The following is a 15,015-nucleotide window of genomic DNA, read 5'->3' on the forward strand; positions in this document are numbered from 1 at the left end:
GGGGGGGTCCAGAGGGAACCGCCATCTTCTGAAGGCGGCAGGTCCCGGCGGGGCGGGAGGGGGGCGCGCTGCGCGGCCGCGCCCCGCCTCCGCCCTGTCTGTGTGTGTGTGTGTGTGTGTGCGAGAGGCGGGCTGCGAGGCCGCTCCCGCCGCTGGGCGTGTGCCCGGCGCCGGTGCTGCGTGACCGCGCGGGGAGGAGGAGAAGGAGGAGTGTGGGTGCGGGGAGTTTCCTTGTGCGGCGGCGGAGGAACAACGCCGCGCCGCAGCCCGCGGGGCGGGAGCTGCCGCCGTCGGCTGCCGGGCGATGTGAGGGGGGAGCCCCCCTTGGCCCTCCCCTCCCCCCGGAGCCGCCCGCTCTCCCCCCCTCCCCTCTCTCCTCCCCTCGCCCCGCTCATCCCCGCCCCGCCATGCCGGACCAGATCTCCGTGTCGGAATTCGTGTCCGAGACCAATGAGGATTACAAGTCACCTACTGCCTCCAACTTCACCACCCGGATGGCCCAGTGCAGGAACACGGTGGCGGCCATCGAGGAGGTGAGACGGGGCGCGGGCAGCGCAGCCCCTCGGCCTGGCGGCGGCAAACAAGGCGCTACCGGCGCTGCCGGCTCCCGCCGCTCCCTCCCCGCCCGGCCCCGAGCGGCGCCCCCGGCCGCCGGCGAGAGGAAGCGGGGAGAGCGGGGAGAAGAGGGAGGGGGAAGGGCTGCGGAGCGCCTGCCCCCGGCCCCTGGGGACGGCTCGGCCCGGCAGGGGCAGTCCGGGAACGAGGGAAGTCGAGCCCTCGTCTCTCCTCCGGGAGAAGCACTCGGTGCCGCCCTCCTCTTACCTAGGGAGCGGCCGGAGCTCGGCAGCCTCCGCGCCGTCCTTGGCGGCACACCTGAGGCGCTCGGCCCCGCCGCCGCCGTGCGGGGCGCTCGGGTCTTCTCCCGCCTTCCCCCGTGCTCCTGTGTGTGCTTGCCTGTACAGGTGGGGGTCGATCCTCCTCCCGTCCCCGCAAGCGGGAATGCCCCCCCGCCGAGGTTGCCCCACGGGAGCCGCGAGGCAGCGCCTGGCCCCGGCGGGCGTGAGCCGCTCCTGGTCGGACTTCCCTCAGCGCTCGGCGGCCACGGCTCGGTCCTTTTTGTCTGCTCGCGGGCAGCCTGAGCTGCTTTTGTCTGGGGGAGAAGGCTATTTGTTTTCCTGAGAGATCTTGAGATGTGTCATTGAAGCTGACGGTAACAGCCAGCCCTGCCTGGGAGGGCGGCTGCCAGCGCCGGTGTGAGAGACGGGGTGCTTTCCCTGAGAAGGAGACTCCTTTCCCTCCCATTTCAAATCAGACGGAAATGTGGGACAGGTCTGAACACAGTGAGAGCGCATTCCTCATCCCTGTCATATGCACACAATGAGACGGAGCCGTTCGGTATCTCGATTCCCCCAGCAGCTTCCCTGGAGTAACTTGTGGGAGGGGGATCTTGTTTGTGATGAGGATTAATCTCTCCATCTACCTGTTACATCAGTTCTGGCAGTGCGTTAAGTTCATTTGTTTTGCAGTAAGCAGGTATTCTAAAAAGAGCCTCTTCAGCAGAAGGATCTTGCCAGTAGTTAGTGTCCCTTCTTACAAAAGAGCTGCCACCAGCGATGGATTATTACCTGAACAAAACCCAGGTTAGGGGTTTAAACTCCCTTTTCAAGCTTTTCCTGTTTTGCCAGTTCCCAAAACCACTAAAGCGAGGAGCTGAATTCAAAATAATCTGCACAGAAGGAATTACTGTTTTGTTCCCGAGGTAATTTTCTTCCATGCAAGCTTGCACTTAAGTGCCTGCGTTTAATTACATGTTGTTAGCCTGATAGTCTTAAGATCAACAATTCTGTATCAAAGGTAACTTTTTCTTAAGGAATATTTGTAACAGTGAGTCATTAAAGTTGTGTGGTAGAGCAGCCTGGTAATTGATTGACACAAAATATAATTTAGTGTAAGCACTTGGACTAAAAGCAGTTTTCCTAGAATTAAGAGATTCTTATCTGTGGGTTTCACAAAATTTGGTCTGGCAGCCTCGGTTTCTTAGGCTGTATAACTGCAAGAATGTCACATCATTTCTCAGAGAGAAACATGGAAGAAAGTTTTTGTTTTTCAAGTCAGTCTTCTTTCATGCTCATTTTTCCATGTTTCATTTGCACAGAAATTTCTATATAATGGCATGAAATTTATATGTTATGTATCTTACAGTCTTAAAAATCCAACTCGGAGAGCTGCGTCTTGGAAGCTTCTTTAATATCAGAAGAATGATGTGCATTTAAAGCTTTGAATCAGTGGGATTCCTTTCTTACTTCATCTGCCTGCTTGGCGTTTGTGTGTGTATCAGATGCTGATATACCTCTGCTTGATTTTTAAAGGAGCTCACTCAGGGTGCTGAAGCCTGTATCTCTGCATATTTCAGATATTAGACACTGCTTGCTTAGATACAAAAATTACCTTTTATGATAAAGTTGATAACGAATGTGCCTTACAGATCTAACTGAAGTTTGCATAGTAGCTGAGGAGAGATTGCATTAGCCATAGCCTTCTTAATCTTATCGATCTATCTAGCTGCTTTGGCAAAATATCAGTGGTTGCTGCCCATTCTTACTGCTGTTATACAGTCTGTGTTTAAGTGCTCATTTTCTCTTTATGCATTATCAAGAACAACAAACAAATTTTCATGGTTTCAAAACTGTGAAATCTATTTTTACACTATATAAGTTTGGAAATACTGAAGTCTTTCAAAATTAAGTGCCAGGTTTTTCAGGTTAAATACAATCTGTTGATAAAAATCTGTCTATAAATTGTGTAATAGAGAAGTCAGCATTCAGCACTTTTTTTTTTTTTTCCAAAAGGCCAAGCAGGAATTAGCTCATCGGGTTGTTATGAACAAGGATTTAAAAAAATTGCATCTAAAACTGTACAGGTAACACAGGGAACCCGTCTCCTTTTCCAGAGTCACGTGTGAAGCATCACTTTCCAGTGTGTGCTGCTGCAGTGTACGGTGCAGCTCTGGAAGCTGGGAGGGTTGGCTCTGTGTGATTCAGGGAATGTGTTACTCAGCATAGGTCCCTTCCAGCTCGGGGTATTCTGTGATTTTCCATGATTCTGTGGGTGAGTTGAAACTTACTGGCTATGGGCTTTGTGGATAGATTGATTTTACCAAGTGATGGAAGATGGTTGTTTTCGTCTCCCAGGGCATTGTGTACGTATATTAAAAAACACAATAAGTTCTCGTTACTGCTAAATTGTCGTGTTTTGTGGATGTCCCTCAGCTACTTTTCCTCACAAATCTGTTTCTGAAACGGCCCATGTTCCACAGAGCTGGCTCTGCACTGCCCTGCAGCAGAGATGTGGGGTGGTTGTGCAGCGGCTGTGGGCTGGTGGGGCTTCTCAGCCTGAGTGCACCTCAGTGCAAACAAAGAGAGCCGTTTCCAGATCCCAGTGGGAAGCTTTTTGCACTTAGTAACACTGCTGGCTACCAGTTTTGTAATTCTGTCTTAGTTAATTAGTAGGTATATAATAGTGTCTTAAGGGTTCAGTTAACGAGGCCTTGCTTTCAGTGATGGAGCGGAAGAGGCTTGTTAAGATAGGGGATCAATAAGATGTTGGACAGTTATATGAGTATCATTTACCAGTTATGTCTCTGTGGGCAATGGTACTGCCTTAAATCAGTGTTTTCTGAACTTGGATTAACTGACCTCTGTCAGCTGCAGAGTAGGATTGATTTTTAATGGCAGTGGAGAATACCTGGAGTTTTCCTATCCTGTGTGATTGTATGGAGCAATGACAGATGGCTGATCACAGCCCTTGAGATTACCAGAAGCGCAGCGCCTATTGAAAAGCATGGAGAAAGAGAAGCTGATCCTTCCCTGCCAGTAGTGGGAAAGGGATTAGGAAAGGTATGCTCTTGGAGTACAGTGTGATTTTGAAGGGAAAGGAGTCGTATAATTTCTGTATTGTTGTTAAGCAAGGGTGTTGTTTAGCAAAATGATGGGAATCTCTTTAGCTTTTACAAAACTACGTTACAAACAGTATGTCTCAGGCCCTTACAGGTTACTGTTTAATCTTTGTATGTATGATAATGACTACAATTAAACAAGTTTTGATAGAGTCCAGAGCACGGTCACGTGATGGGGGGAGGGGTTGCTTGATGTCAGTAATCTGGTTTGACAAATGCCGACTTCTCAGCTTAAAACTGGTTTGGTTAAAGGTCTCCAATTATCACAGGATCTAAGAATGGCTAGTGACTGTTCTTAAGCCAAAAAAATCTGCTATTACTTGGAATGTGCACTTCTCTCTTTCAGGTGCTGTAAGTTAAATAAAATAGTCCCCAAACTGTAAAGAAGCCTGAAAAAAGGTTCTAATAGCTATGAACGTTAATATTTTTGGAAATGATTACCTTATTGAATGATTTAATGAACAGTATCCAAGTGTGCCACTGTGTTTTGAAGCACAAGTTAAATCTTACAGTAAAGACTGGCACTGAAGCCCATAAAAATTGGAAGTAGTTGTTCCTACTCTGTTCATTTCTTGTGGTACACTGCTTCTGGACCAAGAAAGAGAGGCAGGGAGGCTCTTGTCTGGGCTACTACATGAATAGAGAGTACCAGAGGGCTGGTGTTCTGAGAGTTGGTGTCCAAGTCAGGATTTCAGGCACAAAACTTACCATGCCTACTTAAGCTTCACTAGAGCTGGGATTTCCCTAGAAAGAGTGGAGAGTGGAAACACTGACAGAAGTGTAATGGGTTACTGGAGCACCATCCCTCAGTTGTAGTAGCACTTGCTACTACAGTGACGAGTGTTTTTAGTAGACAGGGCAAATGTGAGGTGGAAAGATGGAGAAGATGGAAGTGAGAGGATTGTGTAGGTAGGCAAAGATGGTCTTAGTTGTTTGGATACAAATAATTTTAATTGTTTCAAACTATTTAAAAGCCATTCTGCAGGAATTTCTATAAGTCAGTGAAGCTAACGTGGAAACCAGCGTTGTAATTTTGGGTTTGTACTTGCCTCTCTTCTGTAAGTCCTCTTCCATGATCACTGCACCTTAACGTGTTCCTCATTTTACAGTTAAAATTATTTATATATTTGCAGTTTTCAGTCCTAGAGGTGTAGTGTGTCATTTCAGTATCAAATCCTTTCCTTCCTCGCTGTCACTTACAGTGCAGATTTTTCTATCAGAAATCATAGCACCTACATCCTATCTAAGGTAATCCCACAGTTTTCAGCTGAATTTCAGAGGCAGGAAGGATCACCTCTCATTGAATTCCATTCTCTCTTCTGAGCTACAGTTTTTAATCTTTCCTGCTCTGTTGTCTTTCTGCAAAGCTAATGAGGGCAAGAGGTGATAACAGCTTGGTATGATCAGTGAGTGAGAGACTGGATACCTGCATACATATGCATGCTATGGGAAATTATTCTTTCTATGTATTTTTGGTCTCTTCGAGGCTGGAGTTATCTCTTCTTAATGCTGCTTTCATGATACTGGCTTGCTTTTGAAATCTGTGTGAAGAGAACATTTTCGTATATTCTGAGAACTAGTAGAAAATTACTCAGATTGCATTTTGGATAATTTACTATACTATTATCTGCAAACTGTAATGTCTTTGTGCTCACTGTAAGTTACTCCTTCTAGAACGTATTTGTGTCCTTTTTACCTCACTGCTAAATAGAGTTCCATAAACGCAGTGTTTAAAACTTCTTTTTTTGTGTTCAACTTCTGCTTCCTTTCTGTAGTCATAATTTTCTGTCATCTGCCTTGAAAGATGTTTCTGGAAAAGTAATTATGACACAAATGGTGTTATGACTTAGGGAGGGGTGTTGGATTTTTATTTATTTTTTTTTTTTAGAAGAAAACAGAGGATGGAAATTGTGGGAATACAGGAGCTACATTACAGGTTTTCAGCTGGAGCTCTGTGCGTATTATAAAACAGAACTTCGACCTTGAACATTGCAGACAATGTGCAGCCAGTTATAACAGTTTAAATTGTATAAACAGATTGCTGTATACCTTACCTTGGTTCACCTTGGGACATCTGCTTCTTTATTCCAAATGTCTGGTGGGAATTTCAATGGAAAAATATACACGTTTCCAAAGTATTTTATTAACTGTGGCTTTTGTCCTTGGACTTTTTCTCTAGTGCTGTTGCGTTCCTCAGAACCAGCTCCACTGCATTTTCTTCATTCTGGTGATAAAAAAGAGACATGGAAAGAGGCTTAAATTCTTTCTGCTTAGATTTTACCCACCTCTGATCTTCATGTTGTTCTGTGTACCATAAATGTGGCAGTGCTTGGTAAAAGTGAGGCCTTCATTTTGTAAGTTATTGCACAGGACAGAAGCCTAATCCCCAAAAGCACCTAATGGTCTACATGTGGAACAAGACACGGCTGTCGAATACATAGCAGAATACAAGAAAACCACTTTGGTTTGTTTTTTATTCATATGCAGTAGAGTAGTTCTTCATGAATGTTTCAGGTCAACTCTTACCTTATTTTTTTAATGGTTTTCGCTTTCCACATTTTCTGTGTTACATATACACACATATATAAGGGTGTGTGTGTACGTATATACATAAAGTTACGACCAGCCCTTTTTAGAACTCCAGCACCCCAGTCTTTGAGCCTTACTGCTAAGGAACCATGCTGTCAAACCCTCGTCCCTAAAAGTAAGTAATGTTTACACCTGAAGCTTTAAAAAAGTTGCACCTAACCTCATTTCAGTACCTCTCCCCTCTGTTATTTTGGTTATCATTTGAGCTTCCCCATACCTATATTTAACAATCTCCTTATCTCTCCTACTTTCTTAAAGTTGCTTTGGTGCACAGGTTACCATTGCTTTGCCCTGTCTCCAGGATCTCCCTGGACTTGCCCCATGGCCCAGCAAAAGGCCAGGTCCTACAAGGGGTGAGGCAGCCCTGTCCATGGTCCCTGCACCCCCAGCCCAGCTCTGTGGGGCTTTGGCCAGCTGGGCTCTCTCCAGTGGATAGACTGGCAGCAAGAGGCCTCACTTACCTTCAGTCCTCACTGGCTCCAAATAAATGTTATATTCAATTAAGTTGCAAGAGAGGGAAGAACCTCCTGTTGATACAAGATTGGCAGAGAAAAAAAGAAAACGGAAGTCAGGAGATGCTCACCGTGTAAAAATTTTCTATAGATTTTTCTGATATAGGAATGTGTTCCATCCCTGCTCTCCTTCCCGTTCTAAGTAAAGTGATGTGTGTAGCTCAGTAGGATTTGTAGATGCTATACAAAATGAGCATGATAAGAAAATTACCAACCACGTATTGGTAAGAAAGCATGACTGTGTGATTCTGAAAAAGAAGTGGGTGCTGGTGGGTAAGTCTGATTGGAGGAGGCAGAATCAAAAGTGAAGAGGAGCTGACCGGTGTTGCCTTCCTCTAGGCATTGAAATCAAAGACCATTGTCTTACATTTGATGCAAAAGTGAGTGCTGTTACAACAACTAGGGAGAGGTATGCATTGCATGGAAGATGAACAGAAAGCTTTTTCAGTACTGTCACGAATGGATGTGACTGAGGACTGTTTATTTGTCAGGGCCAGATTTTCATAGTAATCAAAATGAAATGACGAGGTAAGGAAGCGTTGCAGAGCAAAAGGCTGCTATGTATGTCATAGAGATGTTAGGCAGAAGGGAACAGCTTGCTTGATGGTAGGTGTCAGTTTAAGGCAACCTGTTGGTTATATGGTTGGGCTGTTTGCTAACATGGCAGGCATGGAGGAAGAGGGCAAGAGGAAGAAAAAAGAGCTGTGTTTCAGCCACATTGTGGTTGGGTGTCTGTTGGTTACAGCCGGGATGTTCATTTTCACAGGAGGAAACATGTAGGAGCAGGAGAATACACTGTCGTGAGGCAGCAATCAGATGGATGCTGTGGATGAGACAGGAAGCAAGCAAAGTGTTTGTTGAATCATTAGGGGTTGTATCATTGTGTATTAAAAGCAAAACACAGCAGTTAAAAGCAAAACAGTCCAAAAAGTTGTAGTTAGAGGAAAAAGTCACTAAACTGAGAGCTGATGAAATCAGTGGAATTGAAGAGTTAATTTACTGAAGCACAAAAAATATAACATACCCCAAGAAAGGGAAAAATCATGGGAGAAACTGTGGTCTTGGAAAATATAGAGAAGAATGTCACAAATGAACAGTGTGTTTCCAAAAGGGGAGGGGGGGAAAGGATTGATCATTAGAGAACAGTTGTGTGTTTGAAGAATATGTGTAAAGGAAAAGGGCCAACTTGTGAAAATCAAGTTTCTCTAGCTGTAGCAGCAGGCAGCAAGGAAAACAAAGGCATTCTTTAGTCATAGAGTTGTGAGGAGACAAAGAAAGGATGGTATGCAGCTAGAATGTTGTGATAAAGGTAATGCAAGTATTACCAAATCTAAACAAGTGTTCTGCTGCAGTTTTCAAACTCTGAGTGGCGAAGTAGGTAGAACTGAAAGCAGAAATAGAAATGCAAGCAAGCAAAGTGAAAAACAAGACTTTGAGCTTAGAGCACTCAATTTGTTGGGGCTGGTTAACTTGTTTCCCAGGATTCTGAAGAACGAGGGTATTTACTTGCAGAGACTCCTAATGAATCCTCTGACGACTAAGATGATACTTCACTTAAGCACAGAGGGGTGAAAAAAAAAAAAGGCAATGGAAGTAGGAGAACAAATAACATTTGCTAATAAAAAGTATTGCAGTAGGTGCAGAAATGCAGACCATGGCTGTAAAAGTGAGGAGGGAGATTTTGATTCAGGTGCTACAAGTATCCCTGGCTGAGCGGCAGGCCAGCAAAATAACCAGCTCCTCTCCCTGCTTCCAGAAATATGTGAAGAATAATGCCAGCAGCTATTTGCAGAAACTGCCACTGCTAGAGGATGGTTCTTTTATGTTTGCTTTAGTTTTTGAAGTTGTAATGAGTTGTGTGAGAACTTCACGTTGGGAAAAATTGTGAATGAAGGGTTCTGAAAGTTTTTCAGTCCTCTGTTCATTCCTTTGGTGCATTCTTCTGCAGTGTTTGAATGGATAGACCACTGGAATTAATGTCATTGTTATATAAATTGTTTTTAAAAGAGATTGAAGAACTATTTTGAAGTAATGTCTGCTCTTAAACTCCTTTAATGCTTTGATTATTGAGCCTCATTTAAGCAGTGTGTTCTGGCCTCCAGATACAGTATGGCGGCTCCTTTGCTCTTTCCCTGATGCTTACAAGTTCTTAGGAAAACAGAATTGCTGAGAGCCATAATGCTAAAGCTGTGTAGGAAGGTTTTCATGTAAGGTTAAAATCCCTGCTTTTCTCATCTCAGACTTCTTAAACTCGCCTCGAAAATGTAGATAAAGATAGGGAATAAGAATAACACAAGTTTGGTGTCTATAACTGTGGAGTTTATTGCAGGCTGTTAGTAGGGTGATTTCTCTTTTATCCTCCAGTCTTTCCACCGCCTCACGTTTGTTAGCACCAAGCTCAAGCTCTTCTGTATTCAGAAGGCTCACTGTGTGCAGTTGTTCTTGATGGGACAGACATAAGCTGGAGGAGATTCTGCTGTTGGATACCAGATTTGCCTGTGATTAAGATGACTATCAGCTTCTTTCATTTGGACTAAATCCAGACTTCTTTGACAAAATTACGTCAATATTGGAATTAAGGGGAGGAGAAAAACTTGGCTAGGAAACAACAGAAGAGGGGAATGCAAGAAACAGTCTTAGAAAGTAACAGACAGCATGTAAAAAGAAATACGAGGATCGGTAAAAAGTGAAGAGGATGAAGTCTTGGTTAAAAACAAACGGGGAGCAGAGGGGATCATCCAGCAACAGAAGCACTGATGGTGTGTGTGTTGTGGAGCAGGTCAGGAACTGACATAGGCAGAAGCATGAGGAGGGGAAGAAGGAAATGTATCAGAAGTCTAAGGAAGTTCAGAGAAATAAGAATTGACAGGAACTGCAGAGGAAGGGAGAATGCGTCAGCGTTTCTGCAGAAAGTGGGGTGAAAGTGGCAGACAGCAGGAATGGGCAGAGGGCTGACATGAGGAGGATCAGCAGAGGAAGGAGGTGGGCAGGGAGCATAGGAAAGGGATGGTGATGGGGGCTGGTAGCTGTGGTACAGCCTACCCTGCAGTTGGAGAGAGTGCAAGAAGAGCTGCGTGCTATGTCCAGAAAGTGGGACATTAAGACTAAGTGTTATGCAGACTCTCTTAGTTGTGTGTATCTCAAAGTTAATTGTGTTTGGATGCAGAAAATAATTTGCCTTGTGGGGGAGAATATATTGATGAAGGAACTGAGATGAAGTGCTTTAAGTGAATAGCTTTGTTCTTAGGAGCAGTGCTGCTTTGCAGGAAATAAGCTTGGGTAGTGTGGTGTAATTTTTTTGTCTAGAGTAGGAGGCTTTGTTTTCAAGTGAGTAGGTGTTGGGCAGAATCTGAAATATTTGCTTTTTTCTATAGGTGAATTCTATTCACTTTACACCATGTGATGTGAGTGAAATGGATTTCTTTGGAGTATTCTTTAAAAGGTGGCTGTAAAAGTTAACATGACAGAACATGCAGTATAAATTCTACTATCTGACATTTTAAACCAAGAAAAATGAAGAATTGAGAGTGAGGGCTGACATTTTGCTCCCTGTTGTCTCAGGGCAGTGTGGTGTAGGGGAGCACCTGCTGACTGCAGACCCCTCAGCTATCCCTGAATAAAGATCAGATTATCAGTGTAGCTCTGGTCTGAAATCTATCATTCTGTCTAGGCATTATGCTAAGTATGCTTGTAGATACATGAAAACAGCTGAAGTGATTAGAACTGGGCAAATTACATTTCGGAAAGCTTTGTTCTACATTTAGAAAGAGTGTATGGAGGCAAAATACTGAAGCGATGTGAACATTCGCATAGATTATTTTCTCATGTTTTATGGTTTATGTTCTTTGTAGCAGATTTCTTACTGGGATATGCAATTTTAAGGAAATTTAGGCTGTATTCTAGAGAACGCGAGTTAGAAACAAATGCATTTCCTAATCATTTTAAGCCCCTTCAATCAAACAGGATTACTGTTTGGCTATAGCAATAGGAGTGGAAATTTCCTTAGCACATGCAAGCACAGAGCCCCTGCTCTGTTATCACGTGCAGCACAGACTCATGCTAAGCACATGTTTTTAATCATTTGTTTGTTTTACAGTGCTGTAGGAGCATGTTACCCAACAACAAAAATAACGGTGGAGTCCTCCTACATGTTGAGTTTCTTGTAGGCTAGACACTAGCTGTGCTGAAGAGAGTAGCATTACAGAGGCAGTGAAGTAGTAAATCTTTTGTAAGCTGCTTTTTGTTTGGTTTCATTCATTCTTCTGCTTTGTTCGTTCTTTTCTGTTGCTTTACTGCTCTCTTGGTGGCTGTTGGTGGTTGACGTGTATCAGTAGCTTTTGCCAGCCGTGTGTGGAGTTGGTGATGGTGTCATGCTATGGGTGCTGAGCCACGTAGGTTTAGACATTAGTCTGTTTCAGACACAGAACTAGTAGCTGGTTCCTGTTCCCCCAGGAACAGAACAGAAGTGCTGATAGACCTGCACCTGCCTCTGTGTTGCTGCGATTGGAAAGGCAGTTGTTGTTCAGTGCTTTGTGTTAGGTAGCTGGCTGTGCATGAATTTATCTCCGTGGTGGTCAATGTTCTTGATTAATCTGTTGACCAGTCCTAGTGGTCAAGAAAGTCTTGATTAATCCATTTTATGGGTATCTTCAGTGTATTTGAATTCCCTCATTAATTTGGCAGAGGTCATGCAGTTGGGAAGGCTTTTATTTTTACATCAAATATGGTGTAAATGGATATTTTTTTATCTACTGCTGGATGCCCTAGAAACTCCGTGACTTAAGTATCACTTACACTTTTAGGAAGCTGTCCTTAGTGGCAGGAGTGCCTGAACTGTTAATTTTAGCTGCACTTAAAGCTATTGGAACTCCAATTTCAATGATTGTTTTCAAGAGTGCAGTAGTGGCTTGAGATGTCTTTCGTTCAGCACCTGAGATGAATGCCAATGCACCATGGTTTGGATGGATTCTCCATTTAAAAACACATTCCCAAAAGGAAATTAAGAGACTACTATTTTCATGGATTCATACAACAGAAATGCCAGCTCTTCACAGGTGGTTACAGCGTGACAAAGAATCAACAAAATGAAATGAATACAGTTATTTTTTTTTTTTCCAGTTAACCCATATAGGAAGATACTGATGTTATCAAGTGTTTGATTGGCATAACTGGGCCAATCTTGTTTGCATTAGCTGCTGTTAATTGTGCTATCATGCAGTTATTCTTTCATTGGAAGAAATGTATTAATATTGAGAGACCATGCAGAGGTTTTCAAAGGCAGTGCACTGCACTACAGAGTTTGGAGTGAAAATTACAGGCTCAAGTCCAGAAGCTACTATAGAAATAATTGTATAGTATTTCAGGAGAAAATGAGTTTTATTATTAAGCACTGTACTTTCACATGAGAGCTGCCAAATTAAACAAAGTTTAACTATAGAAAATGCATTAAATTGTAAAAGGAAGTAACTCATCAGTAAAGAAAAGTAAGCTGTAGTAGTTAACATGCCACCAGTGGAAAGGAGTTACGTTCTGCACAGACTCATTCTTGTTTACTCTGATGTTTAAAAGGGTACAGGGAAAAGAGTACTGCACTGAGATAACTGCAAAAGGAAAATCTCAGCAGCCTGGTTCATTGTAAATGTTGCTGAGTGATATAGGGTGAGGATTAGAATCATACAAGCCTTGGAGTTGGAAGGGACCTCTGAGGACCATCTAGTCCAACTCCCCTGCGATGAACAGGGACACCACAGCTAGATCAGGTTGTCCAGGGCCTGATCCAGCCTTGAATGGAAAGTCTCCAGGAATGGGGCATCAAACACATCACTGGGCAATCTGTTCCAGTGCCTCTCTATCCTCACTGTAAAAGACTTTATATCTAACCTAAATCTACCCTTTTTGAGCTTGCAACCATTTCCTCTTGTTCTGTCCCCACAGACCATGCTAAAGAGTACAGACTCTTTCCTGTAACTCACCTTCCATTCAAAGGTTGCTTTCAGGTCACCTTGGAGTTTTTCTTCTCCAGGCTGAACTGCCCCAGCTCTCCCAGCATGTCCTTGTAGGAGAGGTGTTCCATCGCTTGGATCATTTTTCTGGTCCTTCTCTGGATGTGCTCCAACAGGTCCATGTCTCTCCTGTACTGAGGTCTCCACATCTGGATGCAGAGCTCCAGGTGAAGCCTCACATGAGGCAGAGTAGAGGGGCAGGATCACCTCCCTTGACCTGCTGGCCTTGCTTATTTTGTTGCAGCCCAGAATATGGTTGGCTTTCTGGGCTGCAAAGGCATATTGCTGCCTAATGTCCAGCTTCCTATCCACCATTATCACCAGGTCCTTTTTAGCAGGGTTGCATTCAATGCTTTCATCCCTCAGCTTGTATTGGTAGTGGGGGTTGCCTCAACCCAGGTGCAAGGCCTTGCATTTGGATTTGTTGAACCTCATAAGGTTCACCTGGGCCCACTGCTGAAGCCTGTCTGGGACCCACTGGATGGCATCCCATCCCTCTGGTGTGTCAACCACACCCCACAGCTTGGTGTCATCTGCAAACTTGCTGAGGATGCACTCAACCCCACTGTCAAATGACATTAATGAAGATATTAAAGAGTATCCATCCCAGCCCTGACCCCTGTGGGACACCACTCGTCTCCAATCTCCATCCAGACACTGAGCAATTGACCACCACTCTCTGGACTCAACCCTGCAGCCAATTCCTCATCCATCAAACAGCCCACCCATCAAATCCGTATCTTTCCAATCTGGAGAGAAGGATGTTGTAGGATACCTTGTCAAAGGCCGTACTGAAACACAGGTAGATGACATCAGTGGTTTTTCCCTTGTCCTTTGATGCAGTGACACCATCATAAAATGCCGCCAGGTTGGTCAAGCAGGATTTGCCCTTAGTGAAGCCATGCTGGTTCTCCCTTATCAGCTCCGTCTTCCAAGTGCATAGCTTCCAGCAGGATCTGTTCCATGACCTTCCCAGGCACAGAGGTGAGACTAATGGATCAGTAGTTCCTGGGTCTCCCAGCAGCTGGACTCTGAATCATGAAGGGCTTTGGAGGATGCTGACAGCAGACAGAGGTGCAGATATCAGGCTGGAGAAATGTTCCTGCAGAGTGAGGACTAGAACGTTTCACCACAGATGAAGAGACAGAGAAGTTGACATGACTGTTCAAGATAGCAGTCAATTGAGCTTCATCTTCAGAAGTGTGTTTTTGAAAAAATGTGATCTTGTTTTACATAATGATGTCTTAAATTGTTGGAGCAAGCGCGTAATACTAAATAAGTGGGTATAAATAAGTGGGATAGATGAGTGGACAGTGAGGTGGGTTGAGAACTGGCTGACTGGCAGAGCACAGAGGGTCGTTGTTGGCGGTGCAGAGTCCGGTTGGAGGCCTGTAACCAGCGGTGTTCCTCAGGGGTCGGTGCTGGGTCCGGTCTTGTTCAACATCTTCATCAATGACCTTGATGAGGGGATAATCCCCTTGATGAGGGGATAATGGCCACCCTCAGCAAGTTTGCTGATGATACGAAGTTGGGAGGATTGGCTGACACGCCTGAAGGCTGTGCTGCCATTCAGCAAGACCTGGACAGGCTGGAGAGCTGGGCAGTAAGAAACCGGATGAGGTTCAACAAAAGCAAGTGTAGGGTCTTACACCTAGGGAGGAATAATTGCATGCACCAGTACAGGTTGGGGGATGACCTGCTGTTGAGGAGCTCTGCTGAGAGGGACCTGTGTGTCCTGGTGGACGACAGGCTGGCCATGAGCCAGCAGTGTGCCCTTGTGGCCAAGAGGGCCAATGGCATCCTGGGGTGCACTAAAAAGAGTGTGGCCAGCAGGTCGAGGGAGGTGATCCTCCCCCTCTACTCTGCCCTGGTAAGACCTCATCTGGAGTACTGCGTCCAGTTCTGGGCTCCCCAGTACAAAAAAGACAAGGATCTCTTGGAAAGAGTCCAGCGGAGG

At 44.7% G+C, this 15,015-nt stretch overlaps 1 protein-coding gene across 1 annotated transcript in view; it reads left to right on the forward strand.

The window, feature by feature from the left end:
- Positions 1-407: 407 nt before the first annotated feature.
- Positions 408-15,015, forward strand: part of ASAP2 (ArfGAP with SH3 domain, ankyrin repeat and PH domain 2) — a gene marked incomplete at both ends in the record, with an annotated part of 87,763 nt that continues 73,155 nt past the window's right edge. The window contains one exon of the mRNA XM_079550381.1: positions 408-533. Within this exon, the coding sequence (XP_079406507.1) occupies positions 408-533 (126 nt within the window). The remainder of the gene's footprint in view (positions 534-15,015) is intronic.

Source organism: Tetrao urogallus (genome assembly GCF_951394365.1).
Source record: "Tetrao urogallus genome assembly, chromosome: 2".
NCBI classification, from domain to species: Eukaryota; Metazoa; Chordata; class Aves; order Galliformes; family Phasianidae; genus Tetrao; species Tetrao urogallus.